Source organism: Thamnophis elegans, chromosome 2 (genome assembly GCF_009769535.1).
Source record: "Thamnophis elegans isolate rThaEle1 chromosome 2, rThaEle1.pri, whole genome shotgun sequence".
Classification (NCBI taxonomy): Eukaryota; Metazoa; Chordata; class Lepidosauria; order Squamata; family Colubridae; genus Thamnophis; species Thamnophis elegans.
The window spans coordinates 22260901-22284860 of record NC_045542.1 but is presented as its reverse complement, the minus strand read 5'-3'; the positions used below and the strand labels follow the sequence as shown (position 1 = coordinate 22284860).

Sequence of the window (23960 nt, the reverse complement as noted above, 5' to 3'; positions counted from 1 at the left end):
GTCCGATTCGTTAAACGCTTCTCCCACCTCCGCTTCCTCCCCCTGCCTTCCTTCTCGTCCGCCTCCTGTGCTCCCCTCTGTGTCTCTGACTCTCTCTCTCTTTCTGTCTCTCCGCCCCGCCCCGCCCCGCCCCCATTCCGACCGACACATGCCCCATGATTGGCTGAGCCTGGCCGGCGCAGGGCCGCAATTGGATCGGCGTGGCAGACCGGCGCTGAGCTTGCGCTGGTGATGGAGGGAGCGCTGTTGAAATGGACCAACTATCTTTCAGGTGAGTGGGGAGTGTGTTGCATCAGGCCTGTCTTCGAGGTAGCGACTAACGGGGGAGCTCGGATGCGGGTTCCTCGGCTCCCCGCCCGCCTGCATCCTTCTCCCCGCAGCCCTTGGAGAAAATAGGAAGAGCACCCAGCAAACCCAGGCTTCCTCCCATCTTTGTTCACCGCAGACGCTACTCCGATTCTCAGGGTCTCGCCCTTTCTGATTCCCTCCCCCCCCCCGAAATGCAACGAATCCCTTTTGCAAGGGAACCCTGCCTCTACTTCCCGGTCCACCAATATTTCAATGGTCAACGAACTGTTTTAGAGCGCTGCGCGACTGGAAGAAATGAAAGCGGCTTCTCCAGCTTGGAAACGCAGGGAAAGAATAAACTTTGGCCGTTGCCAGGTGGCCTGTTGATGTGAAACGCTGCAGCTTGTGAAAAAGTGACTGTAATTTTCTTGAAAGACATAAAGCACAAGCCCCAGTGTGTGTGTGTATGTGGGGGGCAAATCTGGAAGAGGTTCATAAAGATAAACAATAATAATTGTCTGTGATTATAACATTGCTTTGCAAAGGTTAAATTCAAAACCCTTACCTCCCCAAAGTAGATTTAATTATTAATTAATTAACAAATTCTAATTGGATAGCAATTGTTTAATTAAAAGTAAGTAGATTTAAAGTGCAGTTTTCTGAAATAAAAAACTGCCCTTTATAATAGTCACTCTAATCTTCGTGGCAGTATATATGTACCTTTTTTTTCTTAAAGAACAAAATATTTATGGCCAATGAAGTCCATTTTCTTTATTTTTGGAATGTATACAGTATATAAAAGCTTGCTATGGACATCCCTTTTAATGCAGAGTAAGTAAGCACTTGGTTCCCAGAGTAGCCATATTCATAAGCCAATACAATGTAATTGAAGGATGACAACTAGCAAATCCCAAATCTGTGTTTGCCCTCAGCCCTGAAAACTCACTGGGGGATTGAGCTGGGCATATACTCTCTGGCAGTTTATTGCATAGATGGAGATAAAGCAACCTTGAGCTGTTGGAGGAAACATGGGATATAAACAAATAAAGTAAAATATGAGGGGAGAGGAATTGATCACCTTTTTATTTATAACTACTGAGCAATAAACTTTCTCTTGGGTGCATTATATAAAAGAATAAACACCCCATCTGATCCAATAGAAAAATAGAATAATGTCCCAAAGAGACTGCATGGGGAATAGAACCTAAAATATAGTAATACTGTCGCCTCATGCAAGGAATTAGAATTATTTTCTATAATCTGGGTTTAAATGCTGGGCTCAAAATCCTAGAATACTAAGGAAAAGAGAAATGTATTTGCCTGGTGCTAAAGTCACAGTAATCTGGAATAGGCAAGATTCCTCCTGGAGGGTATTCCAAACTGTAAATAAATTGTGCACTAACTCACAGAGGTTTCCTGAATTGAACACTTGACTTTTCTGTATTAGTGATTCTTTCCTGGATGGAGTGGAATTGAAGCTATTTGTGGGGTGAATCTGCTGTGGGTTTTGTCTGTTAGACCAAGTCTTGGGCCAAAATCCAAGTACCTTGAAACTAGAGAGAGTGATAAATATTATTTGTCAGTTGAGATTTGTACTTGGTGGTTTATGAATGAACAGCCCTCAACAGCATGATTGCTTCTAATTTAATTATAAATAATATTTTAAAACAATCAATATGGAGAGGCAAGGAGCTTGACATAAATTAAGAATAGTACCACAAGGACCATGTTGCCCACCCTAATCAATTTAGTTTAGCAATTCCTGGGAAGTTAATCTAATTCCAAACATATGGGGAAGCTTAGTTGGTTTCCCTCACTCTCCCCCCCCCACTGCAAACTCTCTACAAGGTCCAACTTGCCCTCTTTTTTTCCCCCTTTGGCCTCAGGTTGGCAGCCACGATACTTTGTATTAGAAAATGGCATCCTCTCCTATTATGACTCTCAGGATGATGTGGGCAAAGGCAGCAAAGGCAGCATCAAGATGGCTGTATGTGAAATCAAAGGTAGGCAGTTTCAGTACTTAGAAAAAATGTAATTTCTCTTTCCCAAACTTCGCTCCATTCGGTATTGTGCATTATCTATTTTCTGCTAAGAACTGCAGGAGCTTCACTTTGTTGCTTTCTTTATTTTGCGGCTATTGGGTGCTCTTCCTTTAAAGGCATGTGGTTTCTTACTTTCTTCATTAGTTACTTTCTTACGCAACCATTCAGTAAAGCCTAGATTTTTTAAAAAAAATTACTAATTTTTGTGCCTTTGAATTAGCCTTGATTGAATTAGCCTTTGCCTTGGCAAGTTCTTGCAGCTTTCTTGGCAACATTTTTGGAATTGGTTTGCCCTTGCCTTCTTTCTGAGCCTGAGAGGGAATGATTGGCACAGGTCACCTTACTGGTTTTGTACCTAAGACAAGACTAGTATTTACAGTCTTCTACCCTGTTTCCCTGAAAATAAGACCTCCCTGGATAATAAGCCCAATCGGGGCTTTTGAACGCATGCGCCAAAATAAGCTCTCCTCAAAAAATATTGCAACACAGCAGCAGCCGTGAGGTGGCCATGTTTGCTGTCTCCTGCACGTCAAAAATAATAAGACCTCCCCAAAAATAAGGCCAAGTGCTTATTTCGGGGTGGGGGGGTCAAAAGAAAATAGGACCTCTTATTTTTGGGGAAACACAGTAGGGCATGATATCTTAAAGCACTGCATAAAGCTGGCTCTCTTGAAGCCCAAATTATATACTGTTAATATCTAGGGACCCCAGATATGGCCCATCAGCCTTGTTGCTTTTCAGCCTTCAAACAGTGAATTGGTAGTCTACTGACAATAATGTAAGTTACAATGATTCATTGCATGCTGCAGAGCCTGGATTCTGGGACTTGTAACATACGTTGTAGAACTTACATGATGCTGCCATCCATGCCTCTCGTCTGGGAAACCCCAGTGTTCTTTTAAGTATTGACCCACAGGTAGCCTGAGGTTTATAACCACATTTGGGCCTGGAATTATGGTTGTAAGTTGTTGGGAGTCATTAAGCGAGATAGCTACATGACTGTTTCACTCAATGACCACAATCCCAGCTTTCCCAGTTGTGGTCATTAAATGGATGGAACGAAAGATCTTCCCTTTCTGCATGGAAGGAAACTCCTGTGATGGGCCAGAGAAATGAAGTTTGGATCCCAAAGATCCGAGTTTCATTTCTCCAGACCACCACAGCGCTCCCTCTCTCTCCCTCTCCCAATATCACATTATACTACAGTAACTCAAGGGCATCTCTTTCCCCCCCCCTCCCCCCCCCCCTCTCTCTCTCCCCCCCTCCCTCCCTCCCGCCCTCTCTCTCTCCCTCTCTCCCTCTCCCCCACCACTCCCCAATGTGCAGAAGGGAACTGCTGTGCTGGGCTAGAGAAAGTATACATGGATTTTGGGGAACCAAACTTCCTTTTTCTGATCTGCCACAGAAATTTCCCTCCCCTCTCTGTGCTAGACTTTTGACTTTTCAGAAATACCAAGTCTGTTATCTTTCTGGCTAGAGACAGCTAGAGAACACAATGCTTCTAAAGGAAACATTGCATTTTCTAGTGTTCTAGTGAGAAACTAGAAAACACAATGTTTCTGTAGACAGAAGCCCTATTTAGCCTTCAAAAACACTGCATATTATACACTGGCTGTCTGGTTGGACCTCACATCAGCTTGGCACACCTGTCAGCAGCTGACAAAAAGGCAAAAGTCAATGGGCCCAGGTGTTGCAAGAATGGTGGAGTGGGGAAAAGGCCTGAACCTTCTGGGTATGGTTGGGCATTGGTGAGGAAGTAGGCAGTGAGCAAAATAAGGCAGGGGAGTGGCAGAGATTGGCAACCAACCAGAGATTGGGCAACTGAGATGAAGAGGAAAGATAAGTGGGAACTCTTCAATAGTTGTAACTTTAGGCAGGGTTTATAACTCAGTGTGTTCAGCACCTTCTTAAGTTCCAACAGTACATCAAGGACAATCTGTAGGAGGCTTGTGCATTTGCCAAATAAACGGGGGGGGGGGAATCTTGTCTTACCACTGCGATTGAACAGTAGCTTGATCTGCAAATGTCAGTAAATGAAGTAGGCAGACTTTATCTCTTGTTATCAAAAGCACAAAGGTTGCATTTAGAAAACTGACTTGTTAGCTCCGGAAGCTTGAAGCAGTGCTCCGAAACCTGTACTTTTAAAGTCGTTTTCATTCAGTTAGGCTAATTTTTTATGAGTTTGATGTTTTCCATCTGGGGCGTTCTGGTTGAGTTCTTTGCTACCGTATTATGGTTTGTGCTTCCTGCAGATTACATAATTGAGGAGATGATATTCCTTTAGCTCCAGAATATCTCTGAGTGGTAAAAAGATCGATTTATTTTCCCCTCTTACGCCTTCATCTCATACAAAGTAATGTCCATTGGTGGCCATGAAATCATAAGGTAAAGATAAAGGTTCCCCTCGAACATATGTGATAGTCGTTCCCGACTCTAAGGGGCGGTGCTCATCTCCATTTCAAAGCCAAAGAGCCAGCGCTGCCCGAAGACATCTCCGTGATCATGCGGCCAGCATGACTAAATGCCGAAGGGGCACGGAGTGCTGTTACCTTCCCACCAAAGGTGGTTCCTATTTTTCTACTTGCATTTTTTACATGCTTTCGAACTGATAGGTTGGCAGAAGCTGGGAGAAGTTACGGGAGCTCACTCCATTATGCGGCGCTAGGGATTTGAACTGCTGAACTACCAACCTTTTTGATTGACGAGCTCAACATCTTAGCCACTGAGCTACCGCATCCCTTATGAAATCATATATAACATAATAATAAGACGTGTGACCCTGTGCATGGCAGAGTGAGTGGTGGTGGTAGTACTGATGATTGTATGTTCGCTTTTATTTACCTTTTATTCCTCTCATCCTTCCTGTAGTGCATGCAACTGATTCTACTCGTATGGAGTTGGTCATCCCAGGTGAGCAGTACTTCTACTTGAAGGCAGGAGGCGCTGCTGAAAGACAGAAATGGCTGGTGGCTTTGGGCAGCTCCAAGGCCTGCCTCGGGGATAGCAGAAGCCAGAAAGAAAAAGGTTGGTTCTTGGTCAATAGCTTTGTGTTAATGAATCGGTGGGCTCAAGCTTACAGGGTTGTTGGTAGAGCTGGTTAGTACTGAGTGGAAGTACTTGGTCAACTTCAGTGAGTATTTTGCTCTCCCACCTCCTTAGCAAACATATCTGGGTTTGTTGAACCATTTGCAACCTCTCCCCTCCATTTACACTCATGTTTGCATATATGAATTTGGCTCTTCTTGTAATCGTTAGATTGCTGACTGCCTACAACGGGTTAGAGAAATGGATGTCAGGATCTGAAAAGAAGAACACAGTGTAGAAATAGCATTGAATGTGCTGTTGGGTCCCCAGTGTTAATTTTGATGACTTGGACAATTTTTAGGTACAGGTAGTACTTGACTTACAACAGTTTGTTTACTGACCTTTTGTTCTGACCTAGGCCTCCTTAAAAAGCAAGAAGCAGAGTCTTGGTCCCGGCAAAACCTCTTTTATTTACACGACTATGAATTCCTTTCATTCACAGTCAGCAAGGCTTGGCAAACAGTCTTTTAGAGGAATATTTATCAGCACGAACCTTATCTCTCTTGGAGAGCTACCAGATAACTAGTTTTCCAACGCAGGGCAAAGCAACACTTGGCACAGAGTCTCTTATAGTCACAAACAGAACTTTCCACTCTTGAAACAACTGAAGGAACAAATTATTTCCTGCAAAAGCCCCCTCCCCATTCACTCCTCTTTTGTTTCCTCTGGGAGGGCCAATCACCTGCAAGGTGCAGCTTTACTCCCAAGTCGACCCTGCTTTCTTAGTTGTTCTTGTCTTCCGGCAGCTCTGCGCATGCGCACACTGGGAACAGGCTCTGGCTGTTCCTCTGCCTCACTGCTGTCTAGCTCCCTCTCTGCCTCCACCGCAGAGCCCTTGTCTAAGCTTTCCTCAGCCCGCAGGACTGACCCATGTTCCTCCCCAACCTCCTCACTGTCTGACTCTGCTGCCAGCTCTGCTGGCTGCCAGTGGGCTACAATTCCATTCAAAGTTAATAATAGCACTGAAAAATGTGACTTAGGGCTGTTTTTCACAGTTACAACATCCCCAAGGTCATATGATCAAAATTCAGATGCTTGACAATTGAGTCGTATTTGTGTCCCAAGGTCATGTGATCACCTTTTGTGACCTTCTCACCAGCAAAGTCAGCGGGGAAGTCAGATTCACTTAACAACCAGGTTACTAACTTACCAACCGGAGTGATTCACTTAACAACTGCAGCAAGAGACGTTGTGAAATGGGGCAAAACTCACTTAATACATGTCTCACTCAGCAACATAAATTTTGGGCTCAACTGTGATCGTAAGTCGAGAACTACTGGTACCTGTATTTCAGCAATAAAATGAGGTGAAGAACAGAATTGGTTAAAGGAGGTCTTTAGGTTTTTTTAAAAGCCAATGATAGAACACAGACAGTCCTATGGACAAGTGTAGCATTTCCCCCATTTATTGGTCAGTCTCTGAGGTTCTGCGGGAAAAAGTGCTGCAGCTGGTTTCAAAAACTGTTCATGCTCAACCCAAGAAAATTAAGACTCCATGAGAATAAAAAAAAAACCCCAAAGGGTTTAATGTGCAGAGAAAGAAGAATGAATTCTAGGACCGATTGTTTTACTGACTGGGTTCACACATCACAATAAACCATAGCTTATTTCAACCAAGGTTTTCTGACTCCGCAAACATGACATAGTTCATATGACGCATCGAAGGTGAATCTAGCATTATTCATGGGTAACATCTTCCCACAGGCCTATATGTTCAATTTCCCACTGTCTACCGTGTTGAAATCAGATGGCTACTTTTGCGATGGCTTGTCACCCCTCACTTCACTTTAAACCTCACCCCCTTTAAAGCAGGCAGTCCCAACTTCAATGGGGAAAACTCACATAGGAACCCCACAAAGGTCTAAATCACTTGAGTATAAGGGAGGGGGATGTTAATCCCTCCAAGTAATCCCCCCCTTTAGGATATGAAAAGAGATTAAAGCAGCTTTATGTTGCTGTCAGGAAAGCTATACTATGTAGCTTATCCAACAGCTGTGCCTATGCCTAGCAGATTAGTGGCAGCCCTCTGGGGGTTTCTTAGTTTGTACCGTCACATTACTACAGCACAAAGCATGCCTTCCTATTCTGGTTAAAGCACTCAGCCCCATCCTATACTATTACCCGGTCTTGGATCCATAGTAAATCTAACTACAGGCACACTTGACTGTTGGCTGGATGTATATCATTCACTTAGGCCCATGATGGCAAACCTATGGCAAGTGTGCCACGGGTGGCATGAGAACTTTCCCTGCGGGCATGCGAGCTGTCATCCCATCTTAGCTCCACTGCGCATGTGCACGCGCCTCCCACTGGCCAGCTAATTTTCAGGTCTCTGCCTGACATGTGCCGGGGGCGGGGTTCATGTGGGAGACGCGAGGGGTGGGGGGTTGGTGTGCCTCCCCCGTGGCCCATTTTTGCTCCCAGGAGACTGTAAGGAGGCCTACTAGTCCCAAAACGGGACAGGGGTGTGTGTGCATGCACAGGAGGGCGGGGGAGTTGTGCACTCATGCGCAGTGGGTGGGGCGGATGGGGGTGTCAAACGTGCATTGCATTATGGGTGCAGACACACACAGAGACACTTTCGGCACGCAGCAACAAAAAGGTTAGCTATCACTGACTTAGGCATGTAACTTAGGACCTCAGTTGCTTTGTCAACTTTCCCATGCACGGGAGGAAGTCAAATCCTGTGCTTCGAATACTTTTAATGTATATTTTGGCAATTTGTAGGCCGTTCTTGTGACGCTTCACCTTTTACTCTGCAGATTGTTAAGGTTTCCTGTACTCTGTAATTGCTATTTTATTTGAGTAGGACGATTCTGAAGTTCTACTTCCCTAAATAAATATTGGAAACCTGAGTGTGCGCACAGACACAAGTTATGTGTACATTTCCCAGAATAAATACCACTGAGATGGTGGCTAAGGCTAAGCCTCTCTTGGCAGATTGGGTGATAAATGTTTTCTTCCATCCCACCCACACAGATGCAGTTGTGCACCAGCTTCAGTTAACATATTTTTTTCCCTCTATTATTGCACCGAAAACCACAAAACCAGATCTCCTTTAGTTCCTCCCCTTCTCATTTCTTCTTCATATTGGTGTGTTAAAGAATTATCAAGGCCTGGCATAGTTCAATGAAGATTACGTGCTATCCATAGGCACCTTCCTTGGTACCAGCCAGAGTCTCTGCTTCATCTGATTTTCAGTGTTTTAAAACGTTTATTTTTTTTAAAAAAAAGCTTCATCTTCCATGTCTCATGGCACAGAATAACATTGTCCTTAGAAAATGAAATTAAATTGTAAAAGGGCTTGAACCGTCCTTTCAAAATTGCACATGTGTTCACTAGTCCAAGAAGGTAACTCAACCCAGCTTAGCGCAATGTGCAAACTCTTCCTTTAAAAAGTTCTTCAGAGCATGTGGAAATATGAACACCTCTAACAGAAACTCTTTAAAGCAGCTCTGTGTTCTTGGATCACATAGATAAATGCCTTTGGGTCTCAGAGATAAATTGGTGGCATTTCATTGAAACAGAGGAAGTTGTTTTGGTTTTACTAATCTTTTTACTCGGCAAGGGAAAACGGTACATGAAATGAACATACATTGACAATCTATATTACATCGCACATTACATCATTTGCATTTTATTTTCAGTGTTGGTTCTATCCACATATTAAGGTTCAAAAGATATTCACATCTTGAAATCAGAGAAGGCATCTTAGCGGTCATCTTGATATGACAGAGGGAGCAAGCTTTTTTCACTGGCAGAATCAGAACTAATTTTGTTTCTGCTTTAAGTCTCACGTTCTCTGGGGTGCTGTGTGAATGTTCTTTCAGTGTCTTGTGTAAATTCTGTGCTTGTCTATCCCAGATCTGGACATAAGCAACGAGTCCCTCGGAAGAAAACTGTCTGAACTGCGTTTGTATTGCGACGTGCTGACGCAGCAAGTGATAGCTGTGCAGGATGCAACCCAACCTCAAGAGAATGGCTCTCCTTTGGACATCCAGGTAGGGTGGGAGAGAATCCAGAGCAATTGTAGGTTCCTGTTTTTGCATGTCCCAGCCAGGTCTGGTAAGAAATCTGTGGAATAATATCGAACCGAGGTGGCGCAGTGGTTAGAGTGCTGTACTGCAGCCACTTCAGCTGACTGTTATCTGCAGTTTGGCGGTTCAAATCTCACCGGCTCAGGGTTGACTCAGCCTTCCATCCTTCCGAGGTGGGTAAAATGAGGACCCAGACTGTGGGGGCCATATGCTGACTCTGTAAACCGCTTAGAGAGGGCTGAAAGCCCTATGAAGCGGTATATAAGTCTAACTGCTATTGCTATATTAATTATCTGGCAACATTAGCAAGTTTATTTCTGATCACTGTAGGATAGGGATGGGAAGCTGAGAGCTCTCTAGACAGGGGTGGGATTCTACCTGTTTAACAACCAATCCGTGTGCAGCAGAGGTGGGTTTCTGCCAGTTTGCCTCAGATCGGGCAAACCATAGTGTTGGCGGTGGGAGGTTTGTAAGTTTGTAAGGCCAGTATTGGTTGGCTGAAGTGATACAATCCTTTCACGTAGCTGAATGGGGAATTAATTTTCATATAGAGAGTTACTTCTTTGGAAACCCAACCCATTTGGGCAGCAAAGGGGCACGTAGAGACCAACTGAGCATTTGAATTGAGCCTTTTAGCTCCCTAGCACTCTCCAGTTGGGTGGTGGGGCTCTGAGGATTAGGATGGAAAGGCCACCATGCAATAGTGCTGCTTCACTTGTCTGTGCTCTCAACTCCCCACCAGAAGATGAATGAAGCTTCGTCTTTATTACGGGCAACCTGCAGTCAGTTCATCTCTACCCTAGAAGAATGCATGAAGTTTGCAAATACTCGTTTGGCTCCTGAACTGTATCATCCTTCAACGATCCCAGAGCCTTCTGATTTTGTCGGCACTAAACTTCCACATTCCCATCGGGTAAGACTACTTATGACTTTTCCCTATTTATATTCATTAGTGCTACTCTAATAAGAAGCTCAGTTGGGTTGCTTCTGGAAAAACTGTATTGATGCCAAATTGCCATGGAAAGAGATTGTCGCTCTGTGGTGCTGTATTTCATTCCCATAGAATTACTGTATTTTTCGGAGTATAAGACGAACCTTTTTCCCTCAAAAAAAGAGGCTGAAAATCTGGGTGCGTCTTATACACTGAATACAGTATTTTTGGCCTCCTGAAACCCCTCCCCCTTCATCAAAATGGCCATGCACAACCTTTAGGAGGCCTCCAGAGTGCTCCTGGGGAGGGCAAAAATGAGCAAAAAACATGGCAGTTTTTGCCCCCAGTCCCCAGGAGCACTTTAGAAGCCTCCTAAAGGCTATGCATGCCCTTTTTTGACAAAAATGGGGCAGTTTTCATGAAAAAATGGGCTGTTTTGGGGAGGTCTGCAGAGTGCAAAAACTTTTTTTTTTAATTTGCCTCTTCAAAATCTTGGTGTGTCTTAGCCAGATGCAACTAATTTCTTCTTTTCACCCTGACTGAAAAAGTCAATCTTAGAAATCTTTTCTGATTTTTTAATAATACTCTTTAACCCCCTTAAAAAAAGACCCAGAGTTAATTTGCTTTTCCTGTCTGTTTCAAAGGAAAAATCCTTCAGAATTTTAACAGAATTCTCTTGTATTGACAAGTAAAAATTATCCCTTTGTTTGTCATTTCTAAAAACTTCATTAACGAAGCTCTTTTGCATATCCAGAAGAAAGAATTTGTCCAAATTAGTTTCCTGATTTAACGTCTGCTCATCTCCTTTAGGGAATAAGTCATCCATTAGATCCATTTATATTACATTTAAACCAACCTTCAAATTAATTTCAGCAATATCTGTTGCAGCTTGCTTTTGTTTTATAATTTCAATAGAACATGCTCTTTCAGTTTTATCAAGTGTTTGATCCATTCTGTGCAAAAGCTTGGCTGAAAGGTAGTCAAATGTTTGCACTAAAGATTTCCACTCCACTTTCTTTAACCTCTTGCTTTTAGTGTCCTTATCATTTTAAAAAAATGAAATCAATCTCCATTGTCCCACGAGAAAGTATCTTTTAAATAATTCAAAGCTATAATTCCAAATCCTTCTGGTCCTTTAATCCGTCATTAACTTTCCAAAATCCATATACCAAGCACCCTTTTGCTTTGCATTCCAAAAAAATGATAAATTTTTAAAAACTTTTTAAAATCAAATTTGCACCGTCTTTTAAGAAAACAAGAAACTTAGCCAATGAATCCAGTAAAACCTTGCTACTCCAAAGGGTTTTAACCTCTCTAATATGCAGAGTAAAAAAAATGCAAAAAAAGTGATTAAGATATAAGGCTTGGTCAATCTGAGTGTCTATAAAGGCTGCTTTGTGGGTTTTAGCTTGATGTAAATCCTGACTATCAGCCACTACTTTCATAAGCTGACCATAAAAAGGACGGTTCCCATGGTCTTCTCATGAGGAGCGACTGTCCAGGGTCATATGGGATGATCTCAACAATCTCCTTTGTTTCGGAGAGATTATGCTGACTTGGATCCAGTATCTGGTGGCGCTTTCCCACACAAAGCTATCTTGCTAGATAGCAAAGCATCCGCTCACAGGAAGTCTCACAGGTGCTTACAGGAAGTCACTACATTCCTTAGAAAAGTTGTATGTTTTGTACCAGTTGGAACAAAGATGCCATTATACAGCATGGCTTTCATTTTTGATTCTAAGAACTGCCATTTTCATACTTTGATCATCATGTTGAGTTAGTTGCTTTTATATTACTTAGGAACCGGGCTATATCTGTCAAAGGGTCTATGACAATGCACAGCTGCCAGCTCGCCACAGCCAACTCGCTCCGAGACAACTTGCTGCGGGAGAAAGAGTTACACAAATATCAAAGAAGTGGGGGGAAAGAATCATTAAAGAAAGGATGCAAAAGGAGGGACAAAATGAAATGTGAATGACAAAAATTAAAGTATTGTTTTATTTATTTTAAATAATTACATTGAATTGTTAAATTGTCCTGCGGTAAGTTAGCTGTGGAGAGTTTTGAATCCTGTTCTGCTACAAACTGCAGTTATCTATAGGCAGCTGGTGAAAGGTGATATGAAATGTAAAAGTAATTTAGAATTGCTTTATGATGAGAAATAGACTGCTATCTATCTATATGTTCGTTCGTTTGTTTGCATGGAACCTCCAGATCTTAGTTTGCTTCTATTACTGACTTATCTTGCCCCAGTGACTGGGGATAAGGCTCCCTAGTGGTCAACAGATTGGGAAAGTACATCAGATAAGTAGTTGGCAGATGGTTTAAAAGATGTCATCTGTGAGATTAAGCCCTTAAAACATCTGATAAACTAAAGAGAATCCAGTTTTCCAGAGACTAGGCAGCTAGAGAAAAAAAGTCAAACTAGGTTAATAATTTTAAAAATCGGAATGTGTAGTTGTACACCTACAGTGACTATCCCCTCAAAGCATTTGGGTTTGTGAAGTTGTATCTATCCATGCACATACCAATCAGAGTAATAGGGTATTACTTTGTGTTTATGTCCTTACCATTGTTGTTGGGGGCAATACGCTGACTGTGCAAACCACTTAGAGAGGGCTGTAAAAGCACTGTGAATCGGTATGTAAGTCTAAGTGCTATTGTTTTTTTCTCTCTCCATCCTTCAGGTTAGACGTTCTATGAGCCACACAGGCATAGTTTCCTCTGACAGGTAAGCAGCCAGAATATCTCCAAGGCTTATTTTAGGATTGGTTAACTTTCCCAGAGAGTGTTTGGGGCCAGGGAGTGGATTTTTTTTATTTATTTGTTTATTTTTCACCATGGTATTTTGAAAATAACCCCATGGAGTTAAGCATATTCCCTTTTTCACTTCTCTCCACTGTCCCAGGAAATAAAAACAAAAGTAAAATATTGAATGTGGGGTAACTTAATTACAGTTATTATTTAGCAGAGGTAAGTGGCAGCAGTTATATCTCAGTAGAGACAACAGGGGATTTTCTACTAAGCATTAGATCTGTCAGACTTCTTTTTTGACAGTTTCTTCCTCTTCCTGATTACTTCCTTTCCTTAAATGAAGAAGGTTTTTGCTTGCAAAAGAACTTAGAAAGAAGTTGATTAATAAAGCCAGTAGATCAGGGGTGAAATCCACGTACCTTTGCTGCTGGTTCGGTAGCAATGTGAGCGTGCTTTCTAGCTAATATAAATCACGCACCACAGCTGATCGTCAGAAAAACTGGTTTGCCCAAACTGGTTTCATTTTTTTACTACCAGTTTGGGCGAACCGGTCTGAACTGATAGAATTTCACCCCTGCATTAGATGCAATTAAAAAATTTTAATTTAGGAGAGTGGATTGTATTTTAACTTGACAAAACACAAGACTCTGTGAATGTTTATACTTGTAAATTGTCTGAAGTTCAAATTTGCTACAGCTAGCCCTTGTTTACCAACCATTCGCTCAGCGACCATTCAACGATGCTGAACGAGTGGTACTTAACACTTGGTCCTCAAAGTTCTAGTATTGCACACCTCTGTGGTCACGTCATCACAACCTGGCCACTTGACAACCGTTGACGCACTCTTGAGCCGAGGTGGCGCAGTGGTTAAATGCAGCACTGCAGGCTACTTCAGCTGACTGCAGTTCTGAAGTTCGGCTGTTCAAATCTCACCGGCTCAGGGTTGACTCAGCCTTCCATCCTTCCGAGGTGGGTAAAATGAGGACCCGGATTGTTGTTGGGGGCAATATGCTGACTCTGTAAACCACTTAGAGAGGGCTGAAAGCCCTATGAAGCGGTATATAAGTCTAACTGCTATTGCTATTGACAAAAGTAGCAGTGCCCCATGATGATATGATCATCACCGTTTGTGACCTTCCCTGCCAGCTTTCCACAAACAAAGTCAATGGGGAAGACGGCAAGGAAGGGGGCAAATTGCTTGGTTAAGTCACCCTCACCTGCAACAGCCACCATCAGGTCTAAAATCTCCCGTGGGTGTCACGCACCTCCCCACCCACCCAGCAGCAGCAGCCACCACTCCCAGATCGAAAGTCACGTGCATGTCGTATACTTGCCAGTCAGCTTGCTTGTGGACCTCTGGAGACTTGCAACTTCCTACCAGCTTCCCCATTGACTTTAGTTGTTGGAACCCAAAAGGAGGCCCTTGCTTAACCCACAGTGCTCGCTCAACAACGGCAACAGGGCCTACTGGGAAATTGCTGTTGCTAAGCGATTTGTTCATATGAAATCACACTTTGTGAATGCATTGCTTTGATTGAAATTCTAGTCCCAATTAACCTAGTTAAGCAAGGACTACCTCTAATATGAAATGTTAACTATCCCTGATTTAATTAATAGGAGGCATTATTTTTCTAATTCGATTCATTTGGTTGTGTTTTGCAAAGGAGTGCATATTTATTTACTTATGAGTGCTGATAACCCGGCATTGCCCGAGTATTTATTTATAGGGGGGAAATGTCCGGACCAAACGTAATTTCTAATGTTGGATTTTCCCCCCTACCAAAGGGAGACCCCTTGTGGAGTACTGGGAAGCCATTACAATGGCAATGTCCCTGCGCTGTACAGTAGAAGTCATTTTATGGAAATACAGTGGAAGCCATTTTAAGGCACAACAGGCTATATCATAACAGAACACACACTGATGGGTGTTAGGGGTGTCTTACCCCCACAGTATTTGTTTCCAGAAAGTAAGTCATCTGTGCACCAAGTTTGGTTGAAATTGCTCTAGGCATTCCAGAGGTATGCTGGAACACACACACAGAGAGAGAGAGAGAGAGAGAGAGGAGACATTTATATATTTAGATAGATAGATAGATTCTCTTATTCAGAAATAAATTCTGCAACGTGTAATAGAGATTTATATCATGTAAATGTATTGGATGATTTAAACAAAAAAAGCAAATGTAATTACTTTATATTTCAAGCATCTTAACATCTTCTGAGAAACAAAGCATGATCCTGCTAGAAAATTTGTGTCTCCTTAAACTGACAACTTTTTCCTTCAAAAAGTTAAGAGGACCGTTTGGGAAGACCCAATCGAAGGGGAAATAGCAGAAATCTGGGGGGTGGGGGGAAGCGCCCATGTCATGCTAGAACTTTATTATTTTAATGGAAATGAAAGCTAAGTATAATTGACTGGATATCACGAGCTTAAAATAAGAGGATTTTAATGAATTCAGAGCAATTATTCATGTGACAGGAGAAGCAAATGGGAAAAAGAGCTCAAAGTACGTGGATTAGTGTTCCTAAAAAAAGGAGAGTCAAAAGGCACAACTGCAGATGATTCCAATTGAGAGGGGGAAAAAGCATGGAGCACAGCAAAAGAAATCAGCGTGACTGGACAAAACATTTAAGCGAACATCTGAAAATACTGTGAGCAAGGACTGTTCCAGGACAGAACAGGATGAGTCAAAGACAAAGAAGCCTTGGAGAAGTAGTCTGGAAATAGAAAGCACTCAGAAAAGCTGAAACTCAAAAGGAACTGCCAAGAATAATCAAAATAACTTCTTTAGAGATCTTCAAAAGAATAAAAAAAAAAGAATCAATATACCAATTATGCAGCGAAGATGGCAAAAATGTAAGAGAGCAGAGAAAAGAAAGAGCAATATTAAACTCCTTCAGACCAAGCTTTCACACTTCCTATAAATTGGTGTTTTTCCAATTTGATAATTTTAAGAGGTACTGAATTCCCAGTATTCTTTACTCAGCATGCTAGCTGGGGAATTCTGGGAGTAAAACTCCACACATCTTAAAAGTTGCCAGAGTTGAAAAACACTAACTCAAAAAAGAGGCAACTGGACCTTCTGGTTTTTCTTTGAAGACCTTTCACTTCTCATCCAAGAAGCTTCTTCAGCTCTGACTGGATGGTGAGGTCAGAGTCAGAGCTGAAGAAGCTTCTTGGAAGAGAAGTGAAAGGTCTTCAAAGAAAAACCAGAAGGTCCAGTTGCCTCTTGAAAAAGCACCTTTCAGACAACCATGACTTGGATGAATGAGAATCTCCATAGACCGTCAGCAGTCCTTGAATACCGCCGCAACTCCGTGGTGGTCTGAATGAGAGAACAAGGTGAGCCCAAGCCCAATGGCAGGGCTGCTTGATTTTGGGAACCGAAGGGAGGTTTCAGTTGAAAAAGCAGATTTATAGTCCCAACAGTAGTCCTTGATCCCGCTGCGGTCATTGCCTTCCAGGTAACGTCTGCGTTAACAGCTCATTTCAGCTCTATGGCTCGTATCCCAACCATGACCTTTTTCTGAACCAGTCTGACTTAGCAACAATTATCCCCATCTTTGTTAAAATCCCATCTTGACTACTATGGTAGGCTTTACACGGAGCCATTTTTGAGACGCGCCGGAAGTTGTAATGAATAGAAAATGCAGTGATCAGGCTGCGAAACAGTGCAAGACACAGGAATCACATGATGCCTAAATGGAAAAATCTGCACTGGTTGTCAAATACTATTTAAGAGTCTGGCATTTACCATTAAAGACCGAAATGGCTTGGCCTTGCTGTGAATCTGCCTAGTTACTTCCATCAGCAGAACAGGCCCTTCTGGAGAGCCTTGTGGCTTATGGAAGAGCTGTGTAGGGCTGTCCCTAAGAAAATGTGCTTGTTTGGCCTGCCGTTCATCCAGCGTTCAGAAAAAGGGCCAAAGCCGAGGTGGCGCAGTGGTTAGAGTGCAGTACTGCAGGCTACTCCAGCTGACTGCTAGCTGCAGTTCAGCAGATCAAACCTTACCAGGATCAAGGTTGACTCAGCCTTCCAGCCTTCCGAGGTGGGTAAAATGAGGACCCAGATTGTTGGGGGCAAGAGGCTGATTGCAAACCGCTTAGAGAGGGCTATAAAGCACTGTGAAGCGGTATATGAGTCTAAGTGCTATTGCTATTGCTATCTCTTCTCACCAAGCTTTTCCCTTTTAATGGAGCTGATTCTAATCACATTTGTTTTACATCCAATATCATAGCATTATTTCAATTTTTTCTAATTTGCATTTCTACATGTGAGCAGCCTTGAATATCATGTCTGTCTCTATGGCTACTCCCCCAACTGTGACCCGGGATCAAAGTTGATTACATACTGTATATACTCGAGTATAAGCCTAGTTTTTCAGCCCACTTTTTGGGCTGAAAAAAGCCGCCTCGGCTTATACTCGAGTCAGTGAAAAATTTGCCCGAAATGGAGGAGAAAAAGGGGCGGGGCCATGCCGCTGGGTGACACTCGTGAATGGCCCAGTGCCCCTGTGAGTTTCCCCTCCCTCTGTGTCAGTTTGCCGCGCAGCGCGCACTGCACCATCCCCCCTCCTCACGTTCTAATGTAATGCAGGGCTGTCTTACGATTCCCCTTCCTCCCCCTCCTGCCGCTCTGCAACGATGTCCCACCTCCTCCTTGTTATGGCAAGCAGCCACATAGCGATGTCCCACCTCCTCTGGTACAGTGATCCAATGATAGGAATCACTGTGCCATGTGTCATAGGAGGCGGGACATCGCTCCCGTGGCTGCACGGGACATCATCATCACAGCGGGACATCAGCATCATGAGGTGAGTGAAGTATTTCATTGAATACACCGCTAGTTTACTGTTTTTCTTTGAAATAAATATTCAAAAACATTATTGGTATCTATTTTTATTTTTGAAATTTACCGGTAGCTGCTGCATTTCCCACCCTAGGCTTATACTCGAGTCAATAACTTTTCCAGTTTTTTGTGGTAAAATTAGGTGCCTCGGCTTATATTCGGGTCGGCCTATACTCGAGTATATACGGTAAATAAAATATGAACACGATTGTCAAAACATTTTAAAGGACATCACCCAGAAGAAGACTGAGACAATAGGATGAGGAAGAAAGGATTTAAGTACGGACATTCTTAATGAATGTCAGGAAAAACATCTTGACAGTAAAACAGTGGGCCCAATGACCCCAGAGAGGTGGTGTTCAGGAGACATATTCAAGTGGAGACTAAAAGGCCATCTTTCCCCCCCACCTGTTTTATTTATTTATTTATTTATTTATTTATTTATTTATTTATTTATTTGACACATTTATATGCCGCCCAATCCCAAAGGACTTTTAATTTAAACTCTTGCACAATGGGGATTAGACTCACTGGTCAGATCTTATTGCTGTTTACAGGACTTGGCCTGCTTTCCATGCAGTGTAGCTGCTTGCTTGAATCATCAGTTTTTGTTAGCCTTGCAAGGTAGCGCAGCCAGGAATACTAACTGTCTTAATAGACTAACAGAATCCTGCCAAGGCTGAAAGTACAGGTGGTTCTCAACTTACAACCACAATTGAGCCCAAAATTTCTGTTGTTAACTGAGACTTTTGTTAAGTTTTGCCCTCATTATATGACCTCTCTTGCCCCCATTGTTAAGTGAATCACTGCAGCTGATAAGTTAGTAACCTGGTTGTTAAGTGAATCTGGCTTCCCCATTGTCTTTGCTTGTCAGGAGGTTGCAAAAGGTGATCCCGTTGTTGTGGCCCGCCAGTGGTCAGTGGAGCTGGCAGTAGATTCGGACAGTGAGGAGGTTGGGGAGGAACGGGGGCCAGTCCTGGAGCCTGGGGAAGACTCTGATGAGGGCTCTGTGTTGGAGGCAGAGAGGGGGCCAGAGCCATATGCCAGTTATCAGCTGCCTTCAGAGGCAGACGTCAGTGAGGCAGACGAACAGCTGGAGCCTGTTCCCAGTGTGTGCATGCGCAGAGTTGCCAGACGAAGGAAACAGCTAAAGAACAGGTGTCGATTTGGAAATAAGGTCACAGGTGGACGATGAATGGCCCCTCCCAGAGGAAATAAAAGAGGAGTGAAAGGGGAATTGAGTTTGCAGGAGACAATTAGTTCATTTAATTGGTTCGTGACTCTCCGAGACTACTTGTGGAGTTTTGCACATATTGGCCTGGCAGCCCTCCAAGCCAGATAAGTTCTGTGACTGTAAATCCTCCCTTGAAAGACTTTGCTGGCTGTGAATGAGCAAAATTCACAGTAAATTATTAAAAGGGTTTTTTGTCGGGGCAAGGAGTCTGCTTTGTGCTCTTGGGAAGCCTCAGTCAGAACATGCATAACCTTGGGACACCGCAAGGGTCATAAGTATGAACCAGTTGCCAAGTGTCCGAATTTTGATCACATGATCGTGGGGATGCTACAAAGGTCATAATTGTAAAAAATGGTCATACATCACTCTTTTCGGTGCCATTGTAGCTTTGAACAGTCGCTAAACAAACTGTTATAAGTCGAGGATTACCTGTATTTCTCTTATCCTAGAAAACTAGGGAAGAGTCCCTTTTGAAATGCTTCCCGCTCCCCTTTTCCTTCCAGGGGCAGAGACATCTCTTATGTGCCAGTTGTTCCTGTCTGTGGCTGCCCCGCCTGTCTCCCATGCTCATTCCCACACACCCATTAGACAGTGTTGTAGCATGCTGAGTGCAGGGTTTGCTAGCAACTCCCGCCTGTCTTCCTTTGCAGAGTGCTGGAGCCAGCTCGGATCCCCTCGGTGCCTCCCAAGGGCACCGAGACTGTGCTGCGCAACTTGGAGGAGATGGTGGTGTTCTGCTCACAGCAGTGGGGGCAGACAGGCTCCCAGTCCGGGAGTCCCCCCAGCACCATAACTGAAGAGGCCGTCGGTAGAAGCCACCACCAGATAACTGCATGAGATTGACCTGGGAGGAGAAAGGCAGTGAGTTGGTAGGTACATAAAACTTGTTCCCTGCCTGGTGTGAAATCATTGCAGTGTGTCCTTTTCAATGCTACCAGAATGTTGACTGAGGTGTCTGGAAGAATTCTTACTCCCTGGGTCCTTAAGCTAACACCATATGGAAGCCTGGAAGCCTTTGAATTGGGCTTACCTGAGATCATCTGACGGGGTTGGGGCAAGAGAGGTTGGTCTTCTCTCTTTGAACCAGATGTCCAATTTGATCTGAAATTAGGTGGCAGGAATTACAAAGCAGGCAGTGTCAATTGGGGAGGAGATAAACCTGTGAAAGGTAAAGGTTCCCCTCGCACATATGTGCTAGTCGTTCCTGACTCTAGGGGGCGGTGCTCATCTCTGTTTCAAAGCTGAAGAGCCAGTGCTGTCTGAAGACGTCTCCATGGTCATGTGGCCGGCATGACTAAATGCCGAAGATGCTCGGAACACTGTTACCTTCCCACCAAATGTAGTTCCTATTTTTCTACTTGCATTTTTTACGTGCTTTTGAATTGCTAGGTGGGTACAGAAGCTGGGCCAAGTAATGGGAGCTCACTCCGTTACGCGGTGCTAGGGATTCGAACCACTGAACTGCCGACCTTTCTGATCAATGATCTCAGCGTCTTAGCCACTGTCAGGGTTTGCCACAAATCCCTGAAATCATGTTATGCTCAGTACAGAATCTGGAGAACAAAGTAGAAATACTTCAATGTTTGCACTGGTGGAGGGAAAGTGTTATAGTACAACCGGGCATTGCAGCAAATTGTGGGGGAAAGGAATGGCCAGCACGGTGGTGAGCCCTGCCAAAAGACATAGAATATCATGTGGCCCATAGGATGCCTGCCTCTGCACTGAAGATCCTGACTGTTGTTCCATTTACAACTCTTGGTTTATGAATCCTGACTTACTTAGAAGCCATGTCCTCCTACTTGAGATGATAGGCTAAACAAACTCTTTGGGTTTGCTTAATAGAAATGATAACAAGAAAGTAATAAAGTGGTGATTCGGATAGTCCCAGAATTCTCTAGGTGTAGATCTTGACATACTGTTCTGTGAGTATTTTCTGTCTCCAGGTTTATTTTGTAAACTCTGCCAGTAGATGCAACGAGTCTTGCTCTCCTTGAGAAATTGCCATGTGGTTTAATTCCTCTTCCGCTCAGCTTTGAGTAGTCTTAACCAGTGGTGGGATTCAAAACTTTTTAACTACCAGTTCTGTGGGCATGGCTTGGTGGGCGTGGCAGGGGAAGGATACTGCAAAATCTCCATTCCCTCCCGATCAACTGGGACTGGGGAGGCAGAGAATAGATGGGCCAGTCAGAGGTGGTATTTACCGGTTCTCCGAACTACTCAAAATTTCTGCTACCGGTTCTCTAGAACTGGTCAGAACCTGCTGAATACCACCTGTGATCTTAACTATGAAACTGCTTTTGCAGGTGCTGGACCTGCAAGAACTACCCTGTCCTTCATCTCATCTCTTTTTTCTTGTTTTTCTCAGATAAACCATTGTTGGTTCAGGACTTCCCAGTGGACTCAGCTGTTGGCAACCAACCAGTGTCACCTGGATCTTTTGGTGCTTTCTCAGCTCCTGGAATCAGCTCGGTTGCTCTTGAACTGAAACAGTCCGTCTGGGGCTTCCTCCTCTAGCTTAGGAATTACCTAAACATTCTGGGTATGGGCTCCTGCAAGACCAGCAGGCACCAAAGGGCCAGGTACCAGAGGCGGCATCCGTTCTGTTTTTTTATTTTTCCGGCTTGTGCTTGCCAGGGGTTGGGAGAATGCAACCCATATATTCCAAAATAGACGTTGGCACCTAGGGGATGGGTTGGGAAGAAGAATAGGGATTAGCTCTCCAGGCTAGGTTGGTAGGAAAGAAAAGATTGCTCTCAAAAACATGTAGGAAGATTAGTAATTTCATACTGGACAAGTTAAGCAACCGCTTTCCCGGCGCTCCCCCCAAATGTCTTATGTTTGCAATCGGCCATCCGAGATACTTTGAGTCTGTAGAAGGATGGCCTGTTGCAGAGGCAGAACACGAATCTTCTGTCCACAACACTGCTCATGTTTTGCCTTCTGACAATTGGATGGGGGAGCCTTTTGGTCAGGACTTCAGTCTAGATGCAAGCAGGGATGATCTTAGCGAGCTCCACTTCTTTTCTCAGCAGGAGCTTCTCCCCCGCTCAAACTTGGACTTCCCCACAGAGCTTGCTGACTAGGATAGAGGAGCCCCTTGGAGCTCATGAGAATGCTCCTTGGTTCCTTGTTAGAGCAGCACAGAGCAAACATCCAAGGTAACCGGAAAAGCAGCCTCTCTGGGCATCTGATTGGAAAGCGAAGTTTGGTTCCCTCACGGATCAGTCGCTTGCCTTTTGCATAAAAGGGTGAAGTCTTAGTCTTTCGGGAATGCCTGCCCTCTTTTTTTTTTTTGTACAGACACCGGGCAGCCTCGTGGGCATTTGCATACACCTCTGTCTCTCACAGGAAGAGCCCAGCCCAGGACAACACTCTTAATTTTGAAAATGAAGACTTTAATTTTGAAACGAACGCAGCGTGACGGCTATCTGTTTTTTTTCCCCTGTGGGGTGGATGTTGGCACCACTGGGGTTTTCCGCCAGAAGCAAAGCCAAAAACAAAACAAGCCTCTTTCAGGCTTGCCTGATGTAGACACAGCAAACAAGGCGAACCTTGGTCTCTCACACGGCAAAGGAGGGGGGGAACGAGTTCAGGAACACCTGGAACTAATCCCTGCCCGTCCCGATGAACAGGTGGTTGCAGTTTTATATAAAGAATTGTCGCATCGCTGAAGCCCAGTGCAAAACTGAGAGGCAGGTGACTCATAATGGCAGAAACAAACTGGGAAACTAGGGTGCTATTTCTGGCTCTCCTACTGTTCTTCCCTGCTGCCCCCCCCCCCTTCTTGAAGAGATGTCTTGTTTGACTTGTGTTTAATTTCTTTCCTGGGGCATTTCATGTAATTAAACAAGGGCTAGATTTTTCCAGAGGTTTATTTCTAGTTAACCTGAGCAAGAATCCACCATTGCGTAACCAAAGCCAGGTATCCTTCTGTTACTTTTCTGAGGATCCCAGGAAGGGTGAGAATCAGTTTGGGGTAATGGTTACGGCATCAGGCTAGAAACTGGAGGACTGTGAGTTCTAGTTCTGCTTTAGGCCCAAAGCCAGTTGGGGATCTTGGGCCAATCCTTCTCTCACAGCCCTAGGAAAGAGGCAAGGGCAAACCACTTTGGAAAATCTGGCTAAGAAAACGGCAGAAATTTATCCAGGCAGTCACCAGGAATCTACATTGACTTGAAGGTTCCCACGCACACACAAAGGGTTGAAAAGAAATTTCTACAAAGGGGACAACCTTCTTTGGCTGCAAACTACAAGCATTGCCCACTGGCAGTGTGCTCAGGTGGCATAGCGCCATGTTGTGTAATGGGGCAGGACACCCAGGAATTATAACGTTAAAGGAAATGATGGCCCCCAAATCTTAGAAGCTACACCAAGACTTGTACAGTTTCAGTGATTTTGTTGTCATTTTTATTTGAAATCTTGTGAAATCTCACACAAGATCCATTAAATCTTATCTTACTCGATAGGTCAATTTCGCAAGATCCCACCTTTTTATTTGATTTTAGGATACTGCTGGTGTCTTGACTAAGCCTGACTAAGAGTTGAGGTGGTCAGCATTTGGACAGCTCCTCATTTAAGAGCTAGGAAATATGTGCAGCACTAATTTCAAAAGAAGGAATTGTTCATGAAATGTTTGTGTACAGTATTTGTATATTGGAGCTCTCTTAATGCCAGTTTACTTTTTTATTTGTCTGTCTTTATATGACTGCGCATCTTACAAAGAGTGGCTCTGGATAGTTACA

General features: G+C 43.8%; 1 protein-coding gene across 3 annotated transcripts; it reads left to right on the top strand.

Annotated features, from left to right (window-relative positions):
* Positions 1-109: 109 nt before the first annotated feature.
* On the top strand, positions 110-23960 carry LOC116504923 (pleckstrin homology domain-containing family A member 3-like). 3 transcript variants are annotated; one of them, XM_032212166.1, is made up of 8 exons: positions 110-271; positions 2175-2291; positions 5199-5354; positions 9278-9414; positions 10196-10363; positions 13069-13112; positions 19869-20087; positions 21584-23960. In XM_032212166.1, the coding sequence occupies exons 1-7, from the start codon at positions 232-234 to the stop codon at positions 20053-20055; spliced, it is 849 nt and encodes a 282-aa protein (XP_032068057.1). In that variant the 5' UTR covers positions 110-231; the 3' UTR covers positions 20056-20087; positions 21584-23960. The 3 variants fall into 3 exon arrangements, with proteins under 3 accessions (XP_032068057.1, XP_032068058.1, XP_032068056.1); XM_032212165.1 differs by having other exon boundaries at positions 111-271; positions 10193-10363; XM_032212167.1 differs by lacking the exon at positions 2175-2291 and having other exon boundaries at positions 10193-10363.